The 20,254-nt window shown below is 48.0% G+C and overlaps 1 protein-coding gene across 3 annotated transcripts in view; it reads right to left on the bottom strand.

Moving 5' to 3' along the window:
- LOC146830153 (uromodulin-like) overlaps nucleotides 1–20,254 on the bottom strand; it is a 778,490-nt gene that overhangs the window by 222,869 nt on the left and 535,367 nt on the right. For all 3 annotated transcript variants that reach the window (XM_085604404.1, XM_085604403.1, XM_085604405.1), the window contains exons 4-5: nucleotides 8,623–8,840; nucleotides 6,658–6,818 (exon numbers count right to left, since the gene is read on the bottom strand). In XM_085604404.1, coding sequence (XP_085460530.1) covers nucleotides 6,658–6,818; nucleotides 8,623–8,840 — 379 coding nt within the window. The remainder of the gene's footprint in view (nucleotides 1–6,657; nucleotides 6,819–8,622; nucleotides 8,841–20,254) is intronic.

Here is a 20,254-nt window from a genome sequence, read left to right as displayed (position 1 = left end):
CTGCTGTAGTATCTATTGAGAAGGTGAGCAATCTGTGGGTAGAAGTATCCATCAAAAGAAAAAGTAGGAGGACCTCCGCAACCTCCTACGTTTATCCTGTCTTCATCCTGCATCGGTTGAGGGGACTGTGTCGGTGAGCCTGAGCCGAGGTGGTACCCGTTTCCCGTTTTCGAATCGGACCTCGGGTGCCGGAGTGAGCACCGATTGAAGTTTGCGGCCTACTTCTCTCCTGACCCCGGATTCGCGCTTGGGGGCGACCCAGTGGCAAAGTGAACAACAACGGTGGGCTGGGCCTGGCGAGTCGCGTACCCCGCACTTTCACTTTCACTTTCGCGCCCCCTTGCCGTCTTTGCAAGTGGGATCGCGGCGCTCTTTGTGTTGGGGTGGCCTCGCTGGGAGACCCTGCCTGCCTGCTGTGGCCCGCTCCGCCGTCCTGGGGTGGCCCCCCGGAGCTCGTGGCCTTGATTGCTTGCCTTTTACTGCGTGGCTGGTGCGGGTGTGAGACCCACGACGATGGCCACGAAACAAGATGGAGATCGGTCGAAGGCCAAGTCGACCCGGCGTGGCGCCGCACATCAGGCCAACATCATGGACCGCTACACCCTCCCGAAGGGATCTCCCGGCGGACCGCACAAGTCCTCGGAGTGCCCCCCGGATGCCCCGGATTTGCCCACGGATCTGACTCTGCAAGACGTCATGGGCGCCATTGCTGAGATGAAGGCCTCGGTGGGCCAGCGGTTTGACACCTTATCGCATAAGATCGACGCGGTCCTCGTTGATGTCAACCTGGTGAGAGCTGATCTCTCTAAGACTAACGACCGGGTCGATTCTTTGGCCCACACCGCGTCGGGCCTCACGACTGAGGTGGCGGCCCTTCAAACGGAGGTGCACCGACTTCGTCAGGCGAGTGCGCTCATGGATCGGCGCCTGGAGGACTCCGAGAGCCGGGCCCGGAGGAATAATATCCGCATCATCGGAGTACCCGAGGGACGGGAGGAGTCGGCGGCGGATCTCTTTGTGGAGGACCTGATCACTACCCATCTCCAGCCTCGGGGACTGAGTAAATTCTTTGCCGTGGAGAGGGCTCATAGAGTTCCCGGGGGAAGGCCAAAGGTCGGAGCCCCTCCGCGGCCTCTTATTGCCCGTATTTTTAACTTTCGGGACAGGGACGCGATTCTGCAAGCCTCCAGACTGCAAGGGCCGATTAAGCTGGAGAACATGGAGGTGAACTTTTAACCTGACTTCACCCAAGCGGTCCAGAAGCAGAGACTGAGCTTCCTGGGCGTCAAGCGGCGGCTACGGGACATGAACTTAAAATACGCCATGCTCTTCCCGGCCAGGCTGCGGGTGGAGGTGGATGGTCGCACTCACTTTTTTGATCGTCCTGAAACGGCCGGGGACTGGCTGGACGCTTTGTCTGGGGGTCGTGATCGGGATGGCGGGGGGGGGGGGGGGGGCGGCGGGAGGAGACGGCCAACTGGACCGGGACTGAGGTGCTGATACTGGGACTCACTCTGGACGAATATGATGCCACTTTCGGCCAAGCTTAGGGTCTTTTGTTCTTTTGTACTCGTTTTCCCTCCTTTGGAGGTGGTGCGGGGTCTCGAAGGGGTACTCTTTCCTCCTCTAGGGGGTCTAACTAGTTTCAATTATATAGGGGCGACAGGCACACTGCAAGTTGGGGGGGCTGTCTGGGCTCATGCAGGGGTGCAGGGAGGGGGGAGTTTTGTTGGGGCGGTTGGGTTGGGGTGGGGTGTTGTTCATTTGTACCACAAGGCAAAAGTATCGTCGTGCTATTCCTAAAGTGCTCTCTGGGGGACGAGTGATTGCTTTTGTTTATGCTGGGGGGTAGGGGACTGAGTCTTTTGTCCTGGAATGTTAATGGACTGGGGGACAGGATAAAACGAGGTGTGGTCCTGCAGTTCCTGAAACAAATTTCACCCGATATAGTTTTTCTGCAGGAGACACACCTCATTGGCAACTCCTTTCGTGCTATGAATCGACGGGGCTACCGCCTTGTGGCCCATTCGGGCTTCACGTCTGGTTCAAGGGGTGTGGGCATCATGGTCAAGACCTCGCTCCCGTTGGAAGTTGATGAGGTGCTCCATGATGACAGGGGACGTTACACGGTCCTGGTGGGTAGAATGGAGGGCAGAGTGGTTGTTTTTGTTTCTGTCTATGTCCCGCCAGGGTTGCAGACGACCACCTTTGCGGATCTGGGGCGCCTCCTCCTTGGCCTTCCGGAGGGGATTCTAGTGGTTGGGGGGGATTTTAACGCTGTGGCTTCCGGAACTGAGGACCGTCACCCCCCTAGGGATCTCCCCCGTGCCCAAGCGTGGTTGTCTGGCCTCTTGGATACCTTGGGGCTGGTGGATTGTTGGCGTTTGAAACATCCTACGCAGATACAGTACACCTTTCATTCCGGGGCCCATGGCAGTCTCTCAAGGCTAGATTATGTCCTGGTGCCGGCGGCGCATGCGGGGAGGATCGGGGAGGTGCGCCATTTGGCGCGGGGTATTTCAGACCACTCACCGCTCTTGTTGCACTTCGATATTCTCCCGAGGGGAGAGGGTAGGGTGGTCCCGATTAATCCCTGGTACCTGCGTGACCCCACCATTCGCGCAGAGTTGGTTAAATCCCTTAAGCGATATTTCGATGATAATGTGGGGTCTGTGTCCTCGGCGATATCGCTGTGGGAGGCATTTAAGACGGTGATTCGGGGGGATGCCCTGTCCTTTATTTCCCATTCCCGGAGGCGCGAGCGGGAGGAGGTGACCCGTGTTGAAACTGAGATAACCGAGTTGGAGGGTGACCTCGAATGTGGGGTGACAGATGACAAATTACATGTTCTCCGACTCAAGCAGGCGGCCTATAAGGCCCTCGTCACGGAGGCGGCCAGGGGCCTCAGTAGAGAGCAACAGGGGAGACTGTATGATGTGGGTGATAAGGCTGGGAAATTGATTGCGTGGCTGGATAAAAAGGAGAGAGCGAGTCGAGTTGTCCCGTCGATTGAGAAACTGGATGGTGTGTGTGTCACTGAACCGGAAGAAATTGTTGACTGCTTCGCAGAATATTTCCGTGGGGTGTATTCCCCGGTGTCCTCCTGCTCGGAAGAGGATTCCCATGCCCTGCTTAGGGATATCGCGCTGCCTTCCCTTTCGGAGGAGGACAGAGTGTCGTTGGACGCCGCCCCAACCTCTGAGGAAATTGCCCTCGCCATACGTTCGGTCGCTTCCGGCAAGGCCATGGGTCCTAATGGTCTTCCCATCGAATTGTACAAGCTGCGACCGGATACACTGGCGCCGCATCTCCGTGCTATGTTCCTTGCGGCCCGCTCGGCGGGTTCCCTCCCGCTAGACCAGCGTCTGGCTACTATCGTGGTTATTCATAAGGAGGGGAGGCGGCGGGACCGGGTCACATCCTACCGGCCTATTTCGCTGTTGAATGCGGAGCCCAAAATTCTCGCCAAGGTGTTGGCTAATCGGCTGGTTGGCGTGGTGTGCGATTTGATTCACCAGGATCAGTCCGGCTTTATCCCTCATCGCAACACTGCGCTTAACCTGCGGCGCTTGCATGGGGTGCTCGCGCGTGTCCCGTTCATACGGGAGCCGGCCATTTTGGCGTCCCTGGACGCCACTATGGCGTTTGACACACTTGAGTGGCCATATATTTGGGCGACACTCGCGAAGTTTGGGTTTGGCCCGGGATTTATCGGTTGGGTGAAATTGTTGTACTCTGGACCGCTGGTGCAGGTGGTTGTGAACGGTAGAGTGTCGGCTCCGTTTGAGCTGGGCAGGGGCACGCGGCAGGGCTGCCCGTTATCACCGCTCCTTTTCGCGCTTGCCTTGGAGCCCCTGGCGGAGTGGCTGCGGTGGCATCCTTCTATCCGTGGTCTCCGATGGACCCCCGAGTATGAGGACCGCGTATCTCTATACGCTGATGATATTCTTCTGTACCTGGCTTCCCCACGTAAATCACTGATAGTACTGGTTGATGTATTGCACTCATTTGGCCTCAACTCCGGCCTTGTCATCAACTGGGCTAAATCGTGTGTGTACGTTCTCTCTGGGGAGGATCCTATCCTTCCGCGGGGTTGTCCTATCCAGATCGCCCCGCGGGGATTTAGGTACCTGGGTGTCTTCATTACCCTGGACGCGGAGGCCCGATACAAACAGAACTTGCTTCCCCCCCTCCAGCGCCTGAAAGAGGACGTCGCACGTTGGAGGCGCTTGCCGCTCTCGCCGCTCGGCCGGGCGGCATTGTTTAAGATGATGTCGCTGCCATGTTTCCTGTACGCTTTACAGAACACAATGGATGTTGTCCCGGCGCGCTACTTTCGCGAGGTGGAGAGTTTGCAGCGCCGACTGTTCTGGGAGGGTAGACCGCATATCGCCCTGGCGAAGCTGACGCTCCCGTGGTACGACGGGGGGGTTGCCCTCCCAGATATCAAGCGATATTATTGGGCCTCCCAGCTGGCTGCGGTCAATCACGGCCTTTACGGGCCCGCTCTAAACCCGGCATTTGAGATGGATAAAATGTTACTGCCGGGTGGTGACTACAATCGGGCGCTTTATTCTAGCTCGCTTGACGCACGTCTGACGGGCCCCACGCGGGTCATGGTACGAGTGTGGCACGCGGCTAACGTGGCGATGGGGTGGAAGGATCGCTTGACCCGGGCGACGCCACTATACGCATCTGAGCGGCTGGGCTCCCTGTGGACCTCGAAGGGCTTTGAGAAGTGGGACATGATAGGCATCAGCAGGGTGGGCGATCTCTGGACGAGGGGGGGATTCAAAACGTTCGATGTTCTGCAGACAGAATTCCAGCTGCAGGACAGGGAGTACTTTCGATATATGCAGATCCGTCATGCGTTGTGCTCCGTATTTCCGGACGTTGCCTCCATCCCGGAGTACTCCCCTCTGGAGGATAGAGTGCTAGATGGGCATGTCCCGGACGGCACGATTTCATTAATTTACAAAAAGCTCATCAATGACCGTTCGGGACTGCTGACTGGCCTTCATGAGGCGTGGGGGGCTGATGGATTGGAGCTGGATGACGAGGACTGGGTGTCTGCGGTGGCCTCCCCGAAAGAGGTGGCCATACCGGCCCGCCTTCGCCTCGTCCAGCTCAAGATACTCCATAGGGTCTATGTTACGGGCCGAGGCTGATGCGTATGGGCTATGCTGTGGACGGGTTGTGTAAGCGTGGGTGTGATTCTTTGGGGACCTTTCTCCATATTTTGTGGGAATGCCCGGAGGTGGTGCGATTCTGGCGTGGTGTGCATGAGGTTTTGCAGGTAGTTACGCATGTGCCGCTGCTGCCTGAGGCGAGGAGATGTCTTTTGAATGTGTGGGAGCCAACCGACTACTCAGTGCCGCAGACGTGGTGGGCGACTCTGGGATATATGGTGGCCAAACGTGACATTGCGCAACTGTGGGGTTCCCAGAGGTCGCCGACTGTCTCGGCGTGGAAGGACAACATGGATTGGTGTATGTTTCGGGAAAAGGTGGTGTATGTTGCGAGAGGTAAGCCTGGGACATGGGTGAAAGTATGGGGCCCCTGGAACGCCTACCGTGGGGGAATCTGTACCCCGCCGCTACTGCCTGATCCATCCCCGGCCCCGTCTCCTTAGCCTGTTTGTCTTCCCGGTCCTGGGCAATGAGTCTACTTAGTCCCCGTCCTGACCTATTCCCCCCTTCGATATTCCCATGGATCGGTGGGGTTTCCCCCCTAGGGGAGCACATGCTGTTGTTTCCAATTGTGGGTTGCCTTGTGGACTTGTTTTTTGTTGTTATTTATATAAAATGAAACCGTCGTGTGGGGTCCGGATGGTGGGGCTGCCAACGCCTCTTTCAACTCCTGTGATTTCCCTTCTGCCACAGCGTGTGTTCTACTGTCTGTATTATATGTTCCTTCTGTTTGCTAGCGGCCGGCCTGAAGGTTGTAGGCCCATCTTTGTATATTTTTTGGATTCTGTAATAAACGGTTTCAACAAAAAAAAAAAAAAAAAAAAAACAAGGAAAAAAAAAAAAAGATTATATGAATGTTTTGCTATATAATATAATAAAACAATAAAAAGATGAAAGAGTAAAAAAAAAAAAAAAAAAAAGAAAGAGTAATTTCCCTATGGTACCAATCTTTCTGGTAAATAGTCTACCTGCAGATTCCTCACCCTTGCGCCCACCTTCCTTTTCTGGAGCATGCTCATAGGAATCTGACAAATAAATAGGTTCTAATTTAGTTTTTTTGCACTGCGTATTCACTGTTAAATCATGCTGACCTTCTCTTGTCATAGTCCATTTTAAGAGTGGTCAATCATGGGGGAGTTTTTTATAAATTTTATCTTATTTTCTATTAGTGAGTGGTAGCATTAGTGGCTACCAGTCTTGGAAAACGAATGTCTAAGACTTCTGGGAAGACTTTGCCTTGCCATTCCACACACTTCACAGTGATTACATTGCCTCAGAAAATGCTTCATATAAAGATAATGGGAAGAAATAAATCAGAACAGAGCAGAAAAGGAAAGCAAGAGCAGTTTTAGATTAATATAAATTCAAGGGACAAATATTTAAGAAAAAACTAGAGATCAACAATATTCATGTCTGTATTAGTAGACGTTGATCCTTTCTGCATTCAGCCCTTTCCAGAGACACCTACCTGATATTAGGATGTAGCGCCGCGAGCAGGCTGGTCTGCATTGTCATGTTATATGTACATGAGAAGTTGAACCTCAGGCTGCTGCTTATTATAATCCCACTTGCATTGTCAGGGGGAATATAGAGGACATTTGAATAAGTCACTGTCTTGTGATTATTTACCTAGAACAGAAATTACAGCAACAGAGACATTAAAAATGACTGTTTTGAAAAATATCAGGCAAACTACTACATATGTTCTTATTTTCTTTTCTTCGCACAATAAAATGCCAATCAATGTGTAAAACTACAATCTTAATTATGAAAGCAAATTATTAAACAACTTTGAAGAAAATACAGAGCATCTGTCAAAAAGAAGATGGGATGAAAGGAAAACAAAAGTGTGGGGGTCAGGGGCGACTCTGTCATTGGAGCGGAGGAGCATCGCCCCAGTTACATTAACCCCAAAGCCCCAGAGATGAATAATACAATTTTAATGTGCTCATGTCTTTTTGGCTCTCCGTCTTGCAACAGCCAGCCACCCATGCGCACTTTAAAACTCTCAACCCAACTGTCACAAGAGAGCTGGGTTGAAAGTAAGTGCGAGCCTCCAGAGCGCTGTGGAGTGCCGCGGAGGCCGCTCCATCCAATCAGGGTACTGCTTACATGCTGCATATAAGCAGTGCCAGGATTGAGCAAGGGAGTTTCCTGGAGGCCGGACTGCTGTGGAAGTAATAATATGTCTACATTGGAGGACGTTGTGTTAGTTTTCGGGTAAGTTCTGTTAATATATATTTTTTCATGCGAGTGCGCCTGCCTCCTCTGCCTGTAGATGCAAGCCGCTACTGATGGGGGGATGGAGCAAGCAACCTTTGAAATTAATTTAGTATAGATGAAATTTACAACCATGACAATTAAACTCACTAATCTAATTTACGAAAAGACAGACTTTTGAAAAGACATTTTACCACTACCCCTAGTCTGAAATGAGGGCAAAATATGTACATTGATTCAGACATCCAAAGCCTCAAACATTGCCCGCACATCATCCAGACATGGATGTGCAGCACCTGCCTGAAGCTCTACCCAACCATGATAAAATTCTTGTTATTTTTCAAGAACAACAAACAAGAAACCATACAAACCTGGAATGTCCTTGACTTTGCCTCTCTGTGTATTTAACATCTTGCCTGGTCAGAGCGCCTGGATACCCGTAGGGTTATAGTCTATCTGCGCTATATAAGTCGGTATACTATACAATACAATACAATACAATGATAATAACATGAACCTTGATAATTTCGAATCCAAACTTAGCCGAATGCCAAGTCACTTGGATTTGCACTGGACATCAATGTCACCCTCAAGGAGCACACTGTAAAAAAAAAGGATGGACTGGAACCAGCTCTCTCAGAAACTGACATCAGAATTGTTGTTTGAATCATAGAGCTCTTGCATCTGGATAGTGTATACTCCCTGCTCCATTGCTTATCAGAATCTGCACCGCTTAGAGGCATTCTACACACTGCAGCAAGGCTCATCCAGGGCCTGAAAAAATATGATCACATCACCCCCATCCTAATGGAACTCCATTGACTCTCCTTGCCAGCCCACCATCTTCTAAACCAGCTGTATCATTCACAAAGCCATCAGGACCATCACCCTCGCTTATCTTGCAGTCAAGCTCACCATCTCTGGTGTTTTATGGCATACTAACAGCCAGGAAACCATCAGACTACAGACTTAGAAGTGTAAAAAAGAAATAACAAGACATCAGCACTTTTATGTCTATGCACGCAGGATCTGGAACAGCATCCCTGTCTCCCTCAAGACCACCCCAAAGCTGATCCAATTGAGGAAAGATATCAAGAACATCACAGTGCCTTACTTCTCATTTACTTCCTGCACTGAAGTAAATATGTCATATGACAACAACCACCTTTGCCAAATGAAAGTCCTGAAATGCACACAGTGTATCCTTTCTTACCATCATCTCACTTCCACACCATCCTGCCCGTGGAATGGCTTTAACTTGGATCAACCGTTCATTTCCCACCAGCTGACGAAAGGTTGTGACTGTGCAGTTTGTATCCTCAAAATGCATCTGCGTGAAGCTGTACCTGAACCTCTCCAGGAGGCATTTGTTGAGAGACAATTTAATTGCTGAGCCTTCACACTGCACAATGGGAACAATGTCACTGAGACCTGCAACAAAACACAAATGGTTGACAAATAATCACAGTCACGTATAGATTATTTAGTGCTCCAGTAGTTCAGCATTCTGCTATATGTGTCCTTTTTTTAATCTGTATACTCACATGCAAGCCCAATACCTCCAAACTGCACACTGGCAGTACATCACAGACACCACTCATAAGTACAGGACATTGAGGTAAGAGGTAGAAGCAAGTAGGAAGTCATGAATTGTATTTGTAATGGTTTCACTGCCTCTCTTTCGGTCTTTCGGTCTTGCTATAAACAGCATTGGCTACGTGGAAATTCCTATCAGTGACACACAAACTCAACATAATATACAAGACACAGCATATGCATTCAGATGCAGGCACATAAACAAACAGAAAGGGGCTTCTGCACAGTTCCATTGAGCCATTCGCCTGACTGGGGGAGTGCATTTCAGGCATTTGTGCCATGGATAACCCTTCACAATTAGTCCATGGGATTTAGAAGATTATTATATGAGACAAGTAGTACATCCCTTCCACAAATCACTTACAAAGGCTGAGAGAGGGTTCACTAAATATAGACACCTAAAATACCCCCATACCACAATATTGAGTTTTAAATATCAATGTCAAAATTATTGACATCCTATATTTATAATAGTAAGTACAAAAATATCGGGAAAAAATATTGATGTAAAAAATATGGTTGATTCCGATTTCGTTTAGAAGGGCTCCGGATTGGATTTGGAATTGCCTAAACCAATCCGGAGCCCTTGTTTCTTACCGATTTGTTGCCAGTTCCTAACGACCAAGTACAATGCCCGGGAAGCCTTGGCACTGACCGAATCAGTTCCGTAAGGCATTCGGAGAGATAGAGCCCTCCGGAGCCAAATCATACAGCTCTATGGAGTAGGTTTTCCAAGCGAGCAAATACGATGAACGATTCGGACAGCCTTTCCAATTTGCTTTGCCCGGATCTATAAGGCTGGCGGGATCTGCATTTGGGGGCCTGTAGCAGGGCCCACTTCACCTGGGGCGCTCCGAATCGGGCCAGTGGGGATACTCATGGGTCCCCTTTTCCAACCATGCACAGTGTGGCAGGCAACAAGGGGTGCCCGCCACAGGGTGCACGATTATCCCCCACCACCCTTTTTGTCAATGGGAGCCAGGGGACGCGTTCGGTACACAGGCCCCCATTGAAATCGATGGGAGTCTGACCGAATCGTATCCTGATGCATTCAAATGCATCGTACTTGTTCGGTCCGACTCCCCTGACCCAAGGCGTCTTGAAAGCATTCCGAACACGAGTCATTCAGTTTGCTTTCTGAACAAGATGAGAATTGCCCCCATAGTTATTAAAAATATTGTTTTTTATATATATGTATATAAAATAGTAAATATAAAAATAATAAATATGACAATTTATTTAAAAAAAAAATAGATTTAATGTACGTTTTAACAAATATAACAAATGAACGTAATTAAACATTTAAATACACATACAATAATTAATTGTTCACTGACAACATCGATGTCAAAAATATGAATGTTAAAAATATCGATGAGAAAATATAGACTACAAAAATATCGACTCTCTATACTTAAACAGGTAAGTATAAAAATATTGACGAAAAATTCGATGTAAAAAATATATTTGTACAAAATATCGATTTTTATATATATATAAAAAATGTAATAATAAATATTAAATATATTAAATGATATAATTATTTTTAACAAAATAAATTACATTTAATATACATTTTAACAAAATATAATAAAGAAACTTTACTAAAAAAAGTTAAACACATACACATATTAATTTATATTGAATCATGTGCTGAGAAATGTTAGAAATGGGGGTTTCTAGTTGGCAATGGCTGGCCACTGTCCAAGTAGGGACCCTTCTTCCTAAGTCAGAGTAAGCGGGCTCCACCCTTTGATAACCCCTGCTCAACCCTGTGGTAACATAGCACGAGCAGCTAGGCTTATCTCAGAGGCAGTGTGTTAAGCATTTATGACCATACACAGTAACACAGTGAAGAACACTACAAAGGGACACCACACAAGTAGTTATAAATAATAAGTATCTTTATATATAGACTTAACACAAGACCAATAACAGTAAAAAGCCAGAATACTATAAAATGAGATTACTCTTGAGATGCTGCAAAAATAGTTCAAATGTGCAAAGAGGAGTTCAGTTCAAGGCAGTGGTCTCTGCGACCCTTTTACTTACAAAATACCTGGATTCTGTAGCAAAACAACCAAAACGTCGCAAAGGAGCAGCAGCGATGATTTTCATTACGCGAGGCCAGCGAAGCGTTGAATCGTTGCCGCAAGGGAGGATGATGTGCTGATCAACAAACCTGGGCGGGACAAAGCGACAAACTTCTCCGCGCTAAGCCTGCGATGCGTTGATATCCTTGCCGCAAGGGAGGATGATGCGCCGAGCCTGTTGCGTGTGCGACCCTGTTGCGATGAGAAGAAATGGCGCTCTGCGAGGGAGCCACGATCCGGGTGCGATGCGATGAAAATGGCGGACGCCCGGCGTCCGAGCTGCGATGTCGTGAAGCGATGAACTCGATGCGATGAACTTTGGTTAGCGAGCACTTGGAGGCCCGCAAACGTGCGATGCGATAATCTTTGGGTTAGCGAGCAGTTGGCAGCCTGCAAACGTGCGATGAGATGATCTTCGGGTTAGCGAGCCTTTGGCAGCCCGCAAATGTGCGATGCGATTATCTCCGGTAGCGAGCCCTCAGCGGCAGCAGCGAGATGATTTTTCGTACACTCTTCAGCTGCGGCGGCTCGCAAACGGGTGTTAGCGACGATTTTCAGCACTCTCTTCTCCGTAGTAGAACTAGAGGCCCTGGAACTCACAGGAGCCTCACCTGCAGATATAAATCCTCGCTGGGAGGAATCAGGAGGCTGGTGGTGGAGTCTGATGCGCCTGAAACTCCAGCAGGAGGCTAGCTCTCTTCTAGCCCTTGGGTGATTGCTTCGGCAAGTTGAAATAAAAGTCATCTTCAAAGTCCTTTTCCTCTTCTTCAAAGTCCAGTAGTAACCACTGCAGGCCAATCCAGGAAACAGCACACAAGCACAAGGACAGTCACCTCCTGCAGATTCCTTCAGTTACACGGACAAAGGTTCTTCTTGTTGTCCAGGAGCAATACAAATTGTAGGGGTTTGAGCACAGATATTTATACCCCAAAAGTCTTTGTTCTCAGAAGCTACAAGTCACTAAACCCAGCCAGAACCAGTTCTGCCCAGTCCTGGATCACTTTGTTTACCAGGCTGCATCCTTCCTGTCAGAAAGAGGGGGTCTGCCATCAGACACACAGTGGGAGGTGGAGCCAGCAATCACCTTGCCAGGCACAGCCCTATTCAGGTCAATGAGCTACCCCTCCCCATACTCCAATGCAGATCTCTCTATTCAAATCAGGTCTGACTCAGCCTGCCCTGTCCCTCCAAAACCAGACAACCAATACCCATAACAGCAGAGCACACCGGAAGGCTTAGGCAAGAAAATACCTACTTTTTAAAAGTGGTATTTTCAACACAGAATATAAAAATATACTTCACTAAAAGATGTATTTTAATATTCTGAGCTCAGGCATACTAAACTTGTTTTTCCACCATGTTCTTTGGGTCAGTTAGGACTATAGAATGTAAATAGTCAAACTGCCCATTCTGGCCTATGGAGAACAGGTAGCTTTACAGTAGTGAAAAACGAAATTGGGTGTAATTCACTACCAGGACATGCCACACACATCAGGGCATGTCCTACCTTACACATACAATGCACCCTACCATAGGGGTGACTCACATGATGCCAAGGGAAGGTTCAGGTGTTGGGAAGTGGGTGCACTTCACAGCCAAGATGGCAGTTCTGGACTGCACGCAGACTCTGCAATGGCAGGTCTGAGACACACTTTACAAGCTGCTTCTGTGGGTGGCGCAAACCAGCGCTGCTGGCCCTCAGCAGCATTTGGTTTACCAGCCCTGGGCACACACAGGCCATGCTACTAGGGACTAACAGGTAAACCAAATAAACCAGTCATGGCTATACCAATTCACATGTCATATTTACACAGGGAGCATATGCACTTTAGCACTGATTAGCAGTGGTAAAGTGCCCAGAGTCATAAAGCCAACAAAAACAGGTTAGAAAAAATACAGGATGAAGGCAAAAAGTTTAGGGATGACCCTGCAAAAAGGGCCATTTCCAACAAGATAAAACACAAATTGCAAATTGAATGTCCATATAAATGCTTGTTTTATAATACGTCTTTCTCTTGGACACTTGAAGAGTTCATCTTCAGTTGATAGGAACACAGGTATTGCAACTCAACAGATACATCGATATCCAAGTGCATATACATGTAATAGTGCGACACAGCCAACACGTGTTTCGAGATATACGTGATTGTATCTCTACTGACGCGAGGCTATAGCATAATGCGTGCTATTGAAGGAAACCATTGAATGAAATACTGGATCACGAAGGATTGTGGGAACTGTATATCATGAGTTTAGAATTAAGTTTGCTTGAAATTATTTCTGCTAAGCCCTGAAGAAGCAAAACAAATGTTGCGAAACACATGTGCTGCACACAACGAAATCCTAAGCCCTGGGAGGCTTAGGATTTTGACGCATTCCCAGGTTTATGACACTTTTTAAATCTGAGAATGTGTCAGGTTAAATGGATGTTGTGTGGGAACACCCACAGCAACACCCATGGAATGCCCCTTTCACGCAGATAATGCGTCAAAGGGGGCCACATTTACAAGGCAATGAAAAGTCACGCAGGGTGACTTTACGTGGCTTAGTTAATATGGGCAGGCACACTGCGTTGCTAATGCATCTAAATAGTGATGCACCAACAGTGATCCCAGGATCTGCTGTTCTCCACCATGTATGCCACTTCACAATCATCCTCTGCGTGAAAAATATCTGCATGAACATTCAGTCTTCCAGGCACATATTCAATACTACATTGATATGATGACAATAATGCAGCCAATCATGCCAGTCTAGCTGTCAAACACCTGCTCCATCCTGAAGAAAGAACATATACAAGTGATTTGTGATCAGTCCTTATCACAAACCCAGTTGCTCATAGAAACTGTCTGAAATGATCTGCAGCCCAGGTACAATGCAATAACTCTTTTTTCTATCACAAAATAGTTTCTTTCTGCATCTCTCAAATGCTGTGGAGGCATACAAAACCACATACTCCTCAGATCTTTCTTTCTGCAAAAGAGTGGCCCCTAAACTATAATTACTGGCATCCATAGCAACTATGCACTCCCTTCCCAAATTCAAAAGATTTAAGGAAAGGAGCGATGACCAGTCCTGTTTTGAGATCCACAAAAGAAAAGCATTGTTCTGTTAAACCCCCTACAAAATATTTCTTTGATTTCTTAACAGTTTGCGTAAAGGCTCAACTTTAGAAGCATAGTTGTCAATAAAGTTAGAGTAGAATTCGGTCCGACCCAAAAATGATGATAATTGTTCCTTTGTTTTTGGAACAGGGGCATCCTCTAAAGCCTTAATAGGATCTTGCTTTGGTTTAACACAATTGTTAGTGATACAGTGACCAAGATATTCTAGTTCCTCATAATTCAATCTACATTTAGATTCATTCAAAGTTAAACCCTTCTGGCCCAAATGTAGATGAGCCCTCCATAAATTAAATAAATGCCCCTCCACATTCCAAGCATACACCAAAATGTCATCTTGGAAAGCTATGGCTCCATTGATGCCCTCCAATGTCCATTATTCACTGGAGCACAGACACTGCACTAGCCATTCCAAAAGGCACTCTACAGAATTTAAAGATTCCTTCCGATGTGACCAATGCAGTCAGATGACAAGACTCTTCTTGTAACAAAGGGCCTGATTTAGATCTTGGCATGACTCCCATCGTCCCTCCCTGGCAGAGGTTACAAGTACTCTGTTAAGATGATGACGTACCACCCACCATATTTACATGTTGGCTGGCTGAACCAATGTCCATATGAACAGACTGTTTTCAATCGCATAAGCAGTGCACCTCCATCGATGTCGCTAACTCCTCTGCTGGCTAACAGCACTCCAACACTGTCAGGCTGGCCCGTTTGTGACAAGCCAATTGAGGTTTCCCTGTTGTGCTGGCATTGTCCTAGTGGCAGATATCTGATGGAGTGAGTTCCTGGTGGAGTGGAGACTCGTAAGTGCTACATATTAATGTGGCACTACACATATATGTTTGCTTCCAAAATATATGTAGGTAATGTGTTATGCCACTCTTTTCTTACATATAGCATAGGAAACAGACAACATACACACTGTTGAATGTACACCCACATGCACCACAAGCAGAACACCCACAGTCACCACAACCCAAAAATATTTTGTCAAGTGTCAATACAGGTGGGTTAATTTTACTTTGATAAGCTGTAAAATGGACACTAATACATTACAGATAAGAAAGAAAATGCATGAAATAGCAATGTAATAAATCCACAAGGCTAAAGCACATGTTAACAAGCAATTCATTGTAAGACAAGTGAATAAGAAGCTTACTGTAGATCCCAGCAATAATGGATTTGATTGGCGTCATGGTCAAGTAATAGCAGCAAAGGAAGGACCTGGACAATGGGCTGCAAGATGGAAACGGAAGTGGGAAGCAGAAAAAAAGGCATGTTTCTACCTCATTTCCTTCAATTCACCAGCTGAAGTTTGAAGGTATCCCCGCCACAGTTTCCTTGATGGGAAGGCATATCGTGATTGGCCCGGCGTTAATCTTGGCTGGACTCCCTCCGACAGGTGCTTTTGCCTATGACGCGATTGACCCATGAGGAATAATCTGATGGAGACAGCAGCTCTCAGATGGACTTTAGTCAATAGACTTGCCTACATCTAAATAGAGCGAGCAGAACGCCAAGTAGGCGGGCGGTGAAACCATTGTAAAAGTGACAGCGGGACCATTATCTCCAAGATCTAAATCAGGCCCTAAACCTGGTGGTATGCACTGGCAAGCTCTAATGTGGAAAAAAACTGTTGCTCCTACCAGAGTAGAGACTAGGGGCCATATGTAGAAAGCAAAATTATGATCGCAAACGCCGAAATTCGCCGAATTTCGGCGTTTGCGATCGCAATTTTTCTAAGTGGTATGTAGGAAGGCAAATCTGCGTGCAAAATAAGGAATCGCTAAATTTGCGATTCCTTATTTTGCAATTGCATTTAAGGAATCACAAATTTTGCGATTCCTTAAATGCAATGTAAGAAGCACCAAAAAAGTGCAATTTGGCCTTAAGGAATCGCAAATCACCACCAACTACAGGTTGGTGGTAATTTGCGATTTCTTTCAAAAATGCATATTTTTGCATTTTTCAAAGTGGCATGTGGTGCACACACATGTCCTTAGGGCATGTATGTGTGCCACATGTGCACCCATACTCATTTCAGGGGTGCAACAGGGTGTCCTTTTGACACCCTGGCACACTCGAAATTGCATTCTCAATTTGCGATTCTCTAATTGAGAATCGCAAATTGAGAATGTCTTCCCATTCATTCCTATGGGCCTCTAGGCCCATAGGAATGAATGGGGAGGTATTCCTTAATTGCGAATTGCAATTTGCTATTCGCAATTAAGGAATATGTAGGATTCGCAAAATTATTTGCTAATCCTACTTACATTCTGTTTTGCAATTCTTTAATTGCGATTCCCTAAAAATTGCAATTAGAGAATCGCAAAACACGTTCTACCTACATATGGCCCTAGTTCATGTAAATTGGGCAATGGATGCCTATCAATCCACATTTTGTTATTCAGACTCCTAAGATCCACACATAAACAGAGATCTCCTGAATGTTTCAAAGCTACAAATGCTGGTGAAACCCATGGTGATAACTCTGTCTGCTGAATCACTTCCTTCTTGAATACACCCTGCAGCATTTCTATCAATTTGACTCTATAAGTAAGAGGAACATTTCAAACCATATGCCTGACAGGCATTGCATTTTCCAACAAAAGGATGTTGTCTTTGAATCCAAAAATGTTCCTAATTTGTCACAAAAAACTCAGGAAATTCTAACTTTACATCACTCATAAACACTTTGGTGCTGATTCCGATTCGGCAAAAACCGGGTATGAACCGTCGGACGGAGCATATTCTCCGTCCGACGCGTACCCGGTCGCACCAAGATACAAACATGGAAGTACGATTCGCATGGAAATACTATTTCCGTACGAATCGTACAAAACACCGAACAACGAAAATATACATACAAATGTGATCCGGGAAAGCGCCGACGTGACGTCCGGACGCACGCAGCCTGCCTTTCACGAACCAGGAAGTACGATTTGCACCGACGTCATCCCGCACGGTGAATATTTTCCGGCAGCCAAAAACTGCTGGGAAATCAGGACGACGCGAACAAGGAGTACCTGCACGCGACGGACAGACATGGACCCGAACCTACGTGTCATCCCGGCCCTCATAGCAGTCGACCTCTTCTACAGGCTCCGACGCAGACGCCGCAGAAGGTCAGAACAACAAAGGGAGGGGGGAAAGGGGGGGGGCAGAAGCAGGGGCAGGCCACAAAACCCCCACCCAAGTCACACAGCACACATGCCCTGGACATACCTGACCCCCAGGCCCTGGTCACTACGAGGGGGTGGGGGCGTGTCCAGCAAAGCCAGCGTCCGCCACAACGGAAGTGGTTGACGACGCGAACCGGCAACACAACAATACAGGTACGTCCCGTACCCACGCCTTAAAAGCGTGGGTACGAGTCGTACCACGCCCACACCTACGTCACCCCAACAATGGCGGTACGGGCCGTACCCACAAGGCAAAGGCCTGGGTAAGGGCCGCACCAGCATTGTTGAGCATGTGTACGGGTATGTACGGAGCCTACCCCCACCCCAACAGTGAATGTACGAACCGTACCCCCACCCGTGTATGTTCGGAGCGTACCCCCACCCGTGATTGAATGGAGCGTACCCACACCTGCGTATGTATGGAGCGTACCCCCACCCGCGTATGTACGGACCGTACCCCCCACCCCAACAGTGAATGTACGAACCGTACCCCCACCCGTGTATGTTCGGAGCGTACCCCCACCCGTGATTGAATGGAGCGTACCCACACCCGCGTATGTATGGAGCGTACCCCCACCCGCGTATGTACGGACCGTACCCCCCACCCCAACAGTGAATGTACGAACCGTACCCCCACCCGTGTATGTTCGGAGCGTACCCCCACCCGTGATTGAATGGAGCGTACCCACACCCGCGTATGTATGGTGCGTACCCACACCCGCGTATGTACGGACCGTACCCCCCACCCCAACAGTGAATGTACGAACCGTAACCCCACCCGTGTATGTCCGGAGCGTACCCCCACCCGTGATTGAATGGAGTGTACCCACACCCGCGTATGTATGGAGCGTACCCACACCCGCGTATGTACGGACCGTACCCCCCAGCCCAACAGTGAATGTACGAACCGTACCCCCACCCGTGTATGTTCGGAGCGTACCCCTACCTGTGATTGAATGGAGCGTACCCCCACCCCCGTATGTATGGAGCGTACCCCCACCCCAACAGTGTATGTACGGACCGTACCCCCACCCGCGTATGGATGGAGCGTACCCCCCACCCCAACAGTGTATGTACAGAATGTACCCCCACCCGCGTATGTATGGAGCGTACCCCTACCCCAACATTGTATGTGTGGAAAAGTGGATTTCCCTGATCAGTTATGTCCCCTATCTTGGACCCCAACGGTTCTATATGCATGTTACAAGTACATGTATGTTCTCTCCAGTTCCAGTTTCAAAGACGCAAACACATGTGCGTCCACCGTCAACATGTTCTCTGTCAGATCCGCCATGAATGGGCTGGATATTCGCTTCCTAAGTAGGAAAGGCCACCGACTTTATATAGCTCAGTTACTCCATTTTTACAGTTCAGGCGAAGTAGGCCCGATTCTGTCCTCAAAACCTTTCCCTGCTCTCTGTCTCTGACAAGCTTCAGCTTGAGCTCGCATCTGTATCCATGAACTTTGTCCTATTTCCTGTGCAGCTAACGGTGCCTGCCTCGGCCAGTTTTCGCCTGCCTGCCAAGAAGCTGTATTTCACCTTCGAATTATCTCCTTTGCTCTTCAGCCGATGCATTCCTGTCTAGTGATTTAGGTAAACATTTCCTTTAGCTCTCGTGCAAAGGGCTGTCCCCCTGCAAGTAACTCATAGCCCAGTTGCCATGGAAAGTTTTCTGCCTCCTGCATCTCATATAGACACTTAGACGTTTGTGCACGCACACACAGTCAGTATAGACTAGATTCTGCCTGAGAGTCCTTCCTTGTGGATAACATAGTTCTTTAAACATAGGATGTTAGATATGATTTGGGATTAGGTTGACTTGACCCCCTAGACTTTTCGTCGCCACATGTAGAGTTAATGTCAAGTCCCCTTCACCCCCTAGTTACACGTCAATTACACGTCATGCTGCTGCGCGCGCATCTATGCCAAATATTATCTTATAGAACCACCTATATATGATAACTTTAACCAATTATGTTTCTTTTTACTCCTTATTACGCCTAGTTTCGATTACGTATTTACTATGTCACTTTTCTTATCAAATGTTACGCCTTCTACATTCATTTCATTGTAATGTACTTACTATAAAAATGCATGTCTGTCAATAAAGTATCGTACTTCACTTCCTGAACCTTCCTGGTGACGGAACCTGAAGGCCGCGACTCGAGTCGGCCATTTTTTGGAATAAAGCCCATTCAGAAACCTCTTATACCACGGATTCTGCCTCTTATTATTCTGAGCTATTTGTTTAAAGTTCCAGTATGAAATTCAGTTCGGTAAAGAAGATTTTATTTACCACATAATGGCGCCCGAATAGGGACACTTTCTCATCTCACGCGCCGGCGGTGCGTTGCAGGCCCGGTCTCCTGCCACAGCTGGACGGACCATAACGCGTACCAGCAGGATTTCCTGTAGCTCCCTCCGGTCAAGCGGGGGCGACTGAGGCTGCGATCAACCCAGACGAGGCGGTGAGAAGCGCGAAGTATCCCGACCAGAGCCTAGCTGAGAGAGCAAGATCCGAGGTATACAGAGGCCCACCAGGTTTCCGAAGTCCCGATGTCCAGAGGGTCCGATGTCCGAAATCGAGTTCAGTTTCCGAGGCCTTTCGTTGTGAGCTACTCGGTGAGTACCATCGCCGGGGAGGCGTGTTGACGTGCACATAGGTTGTGCCGGTCAAGACGGATTTGGGTACACAAATCCGGTCTGCACTGTTTAGCAGTGTATATGTACGGTTTAGCCGTATATCAAGTATTCCGAAGTATCTAGTTATTGTCAAAGAATTCTGCTTGGTGATTAGTTATGCAGACTGTCATCATTGTTGGTCATTTTTAGAAGGTTTAGTGT

The sequence above is a fragment of the Triturus cristatus genome, chromosome 5_1, assembly GCF_964204655.1.
Source record: "Triturus cristatus chromosome 5_1, aTriCri1.1, whole genome shotgun sequence".
NCBI classification, from domain to species: Eukaryota; Metazoa; Chordata; class Amphibia; order Caudata; family Salamandridae; genus Triturus; species Triturus cristatus.
Note: the sequence above shows the minus strand (reverse complement) of the source record. Positions and strands in the feature narration are given on the sequence as shown.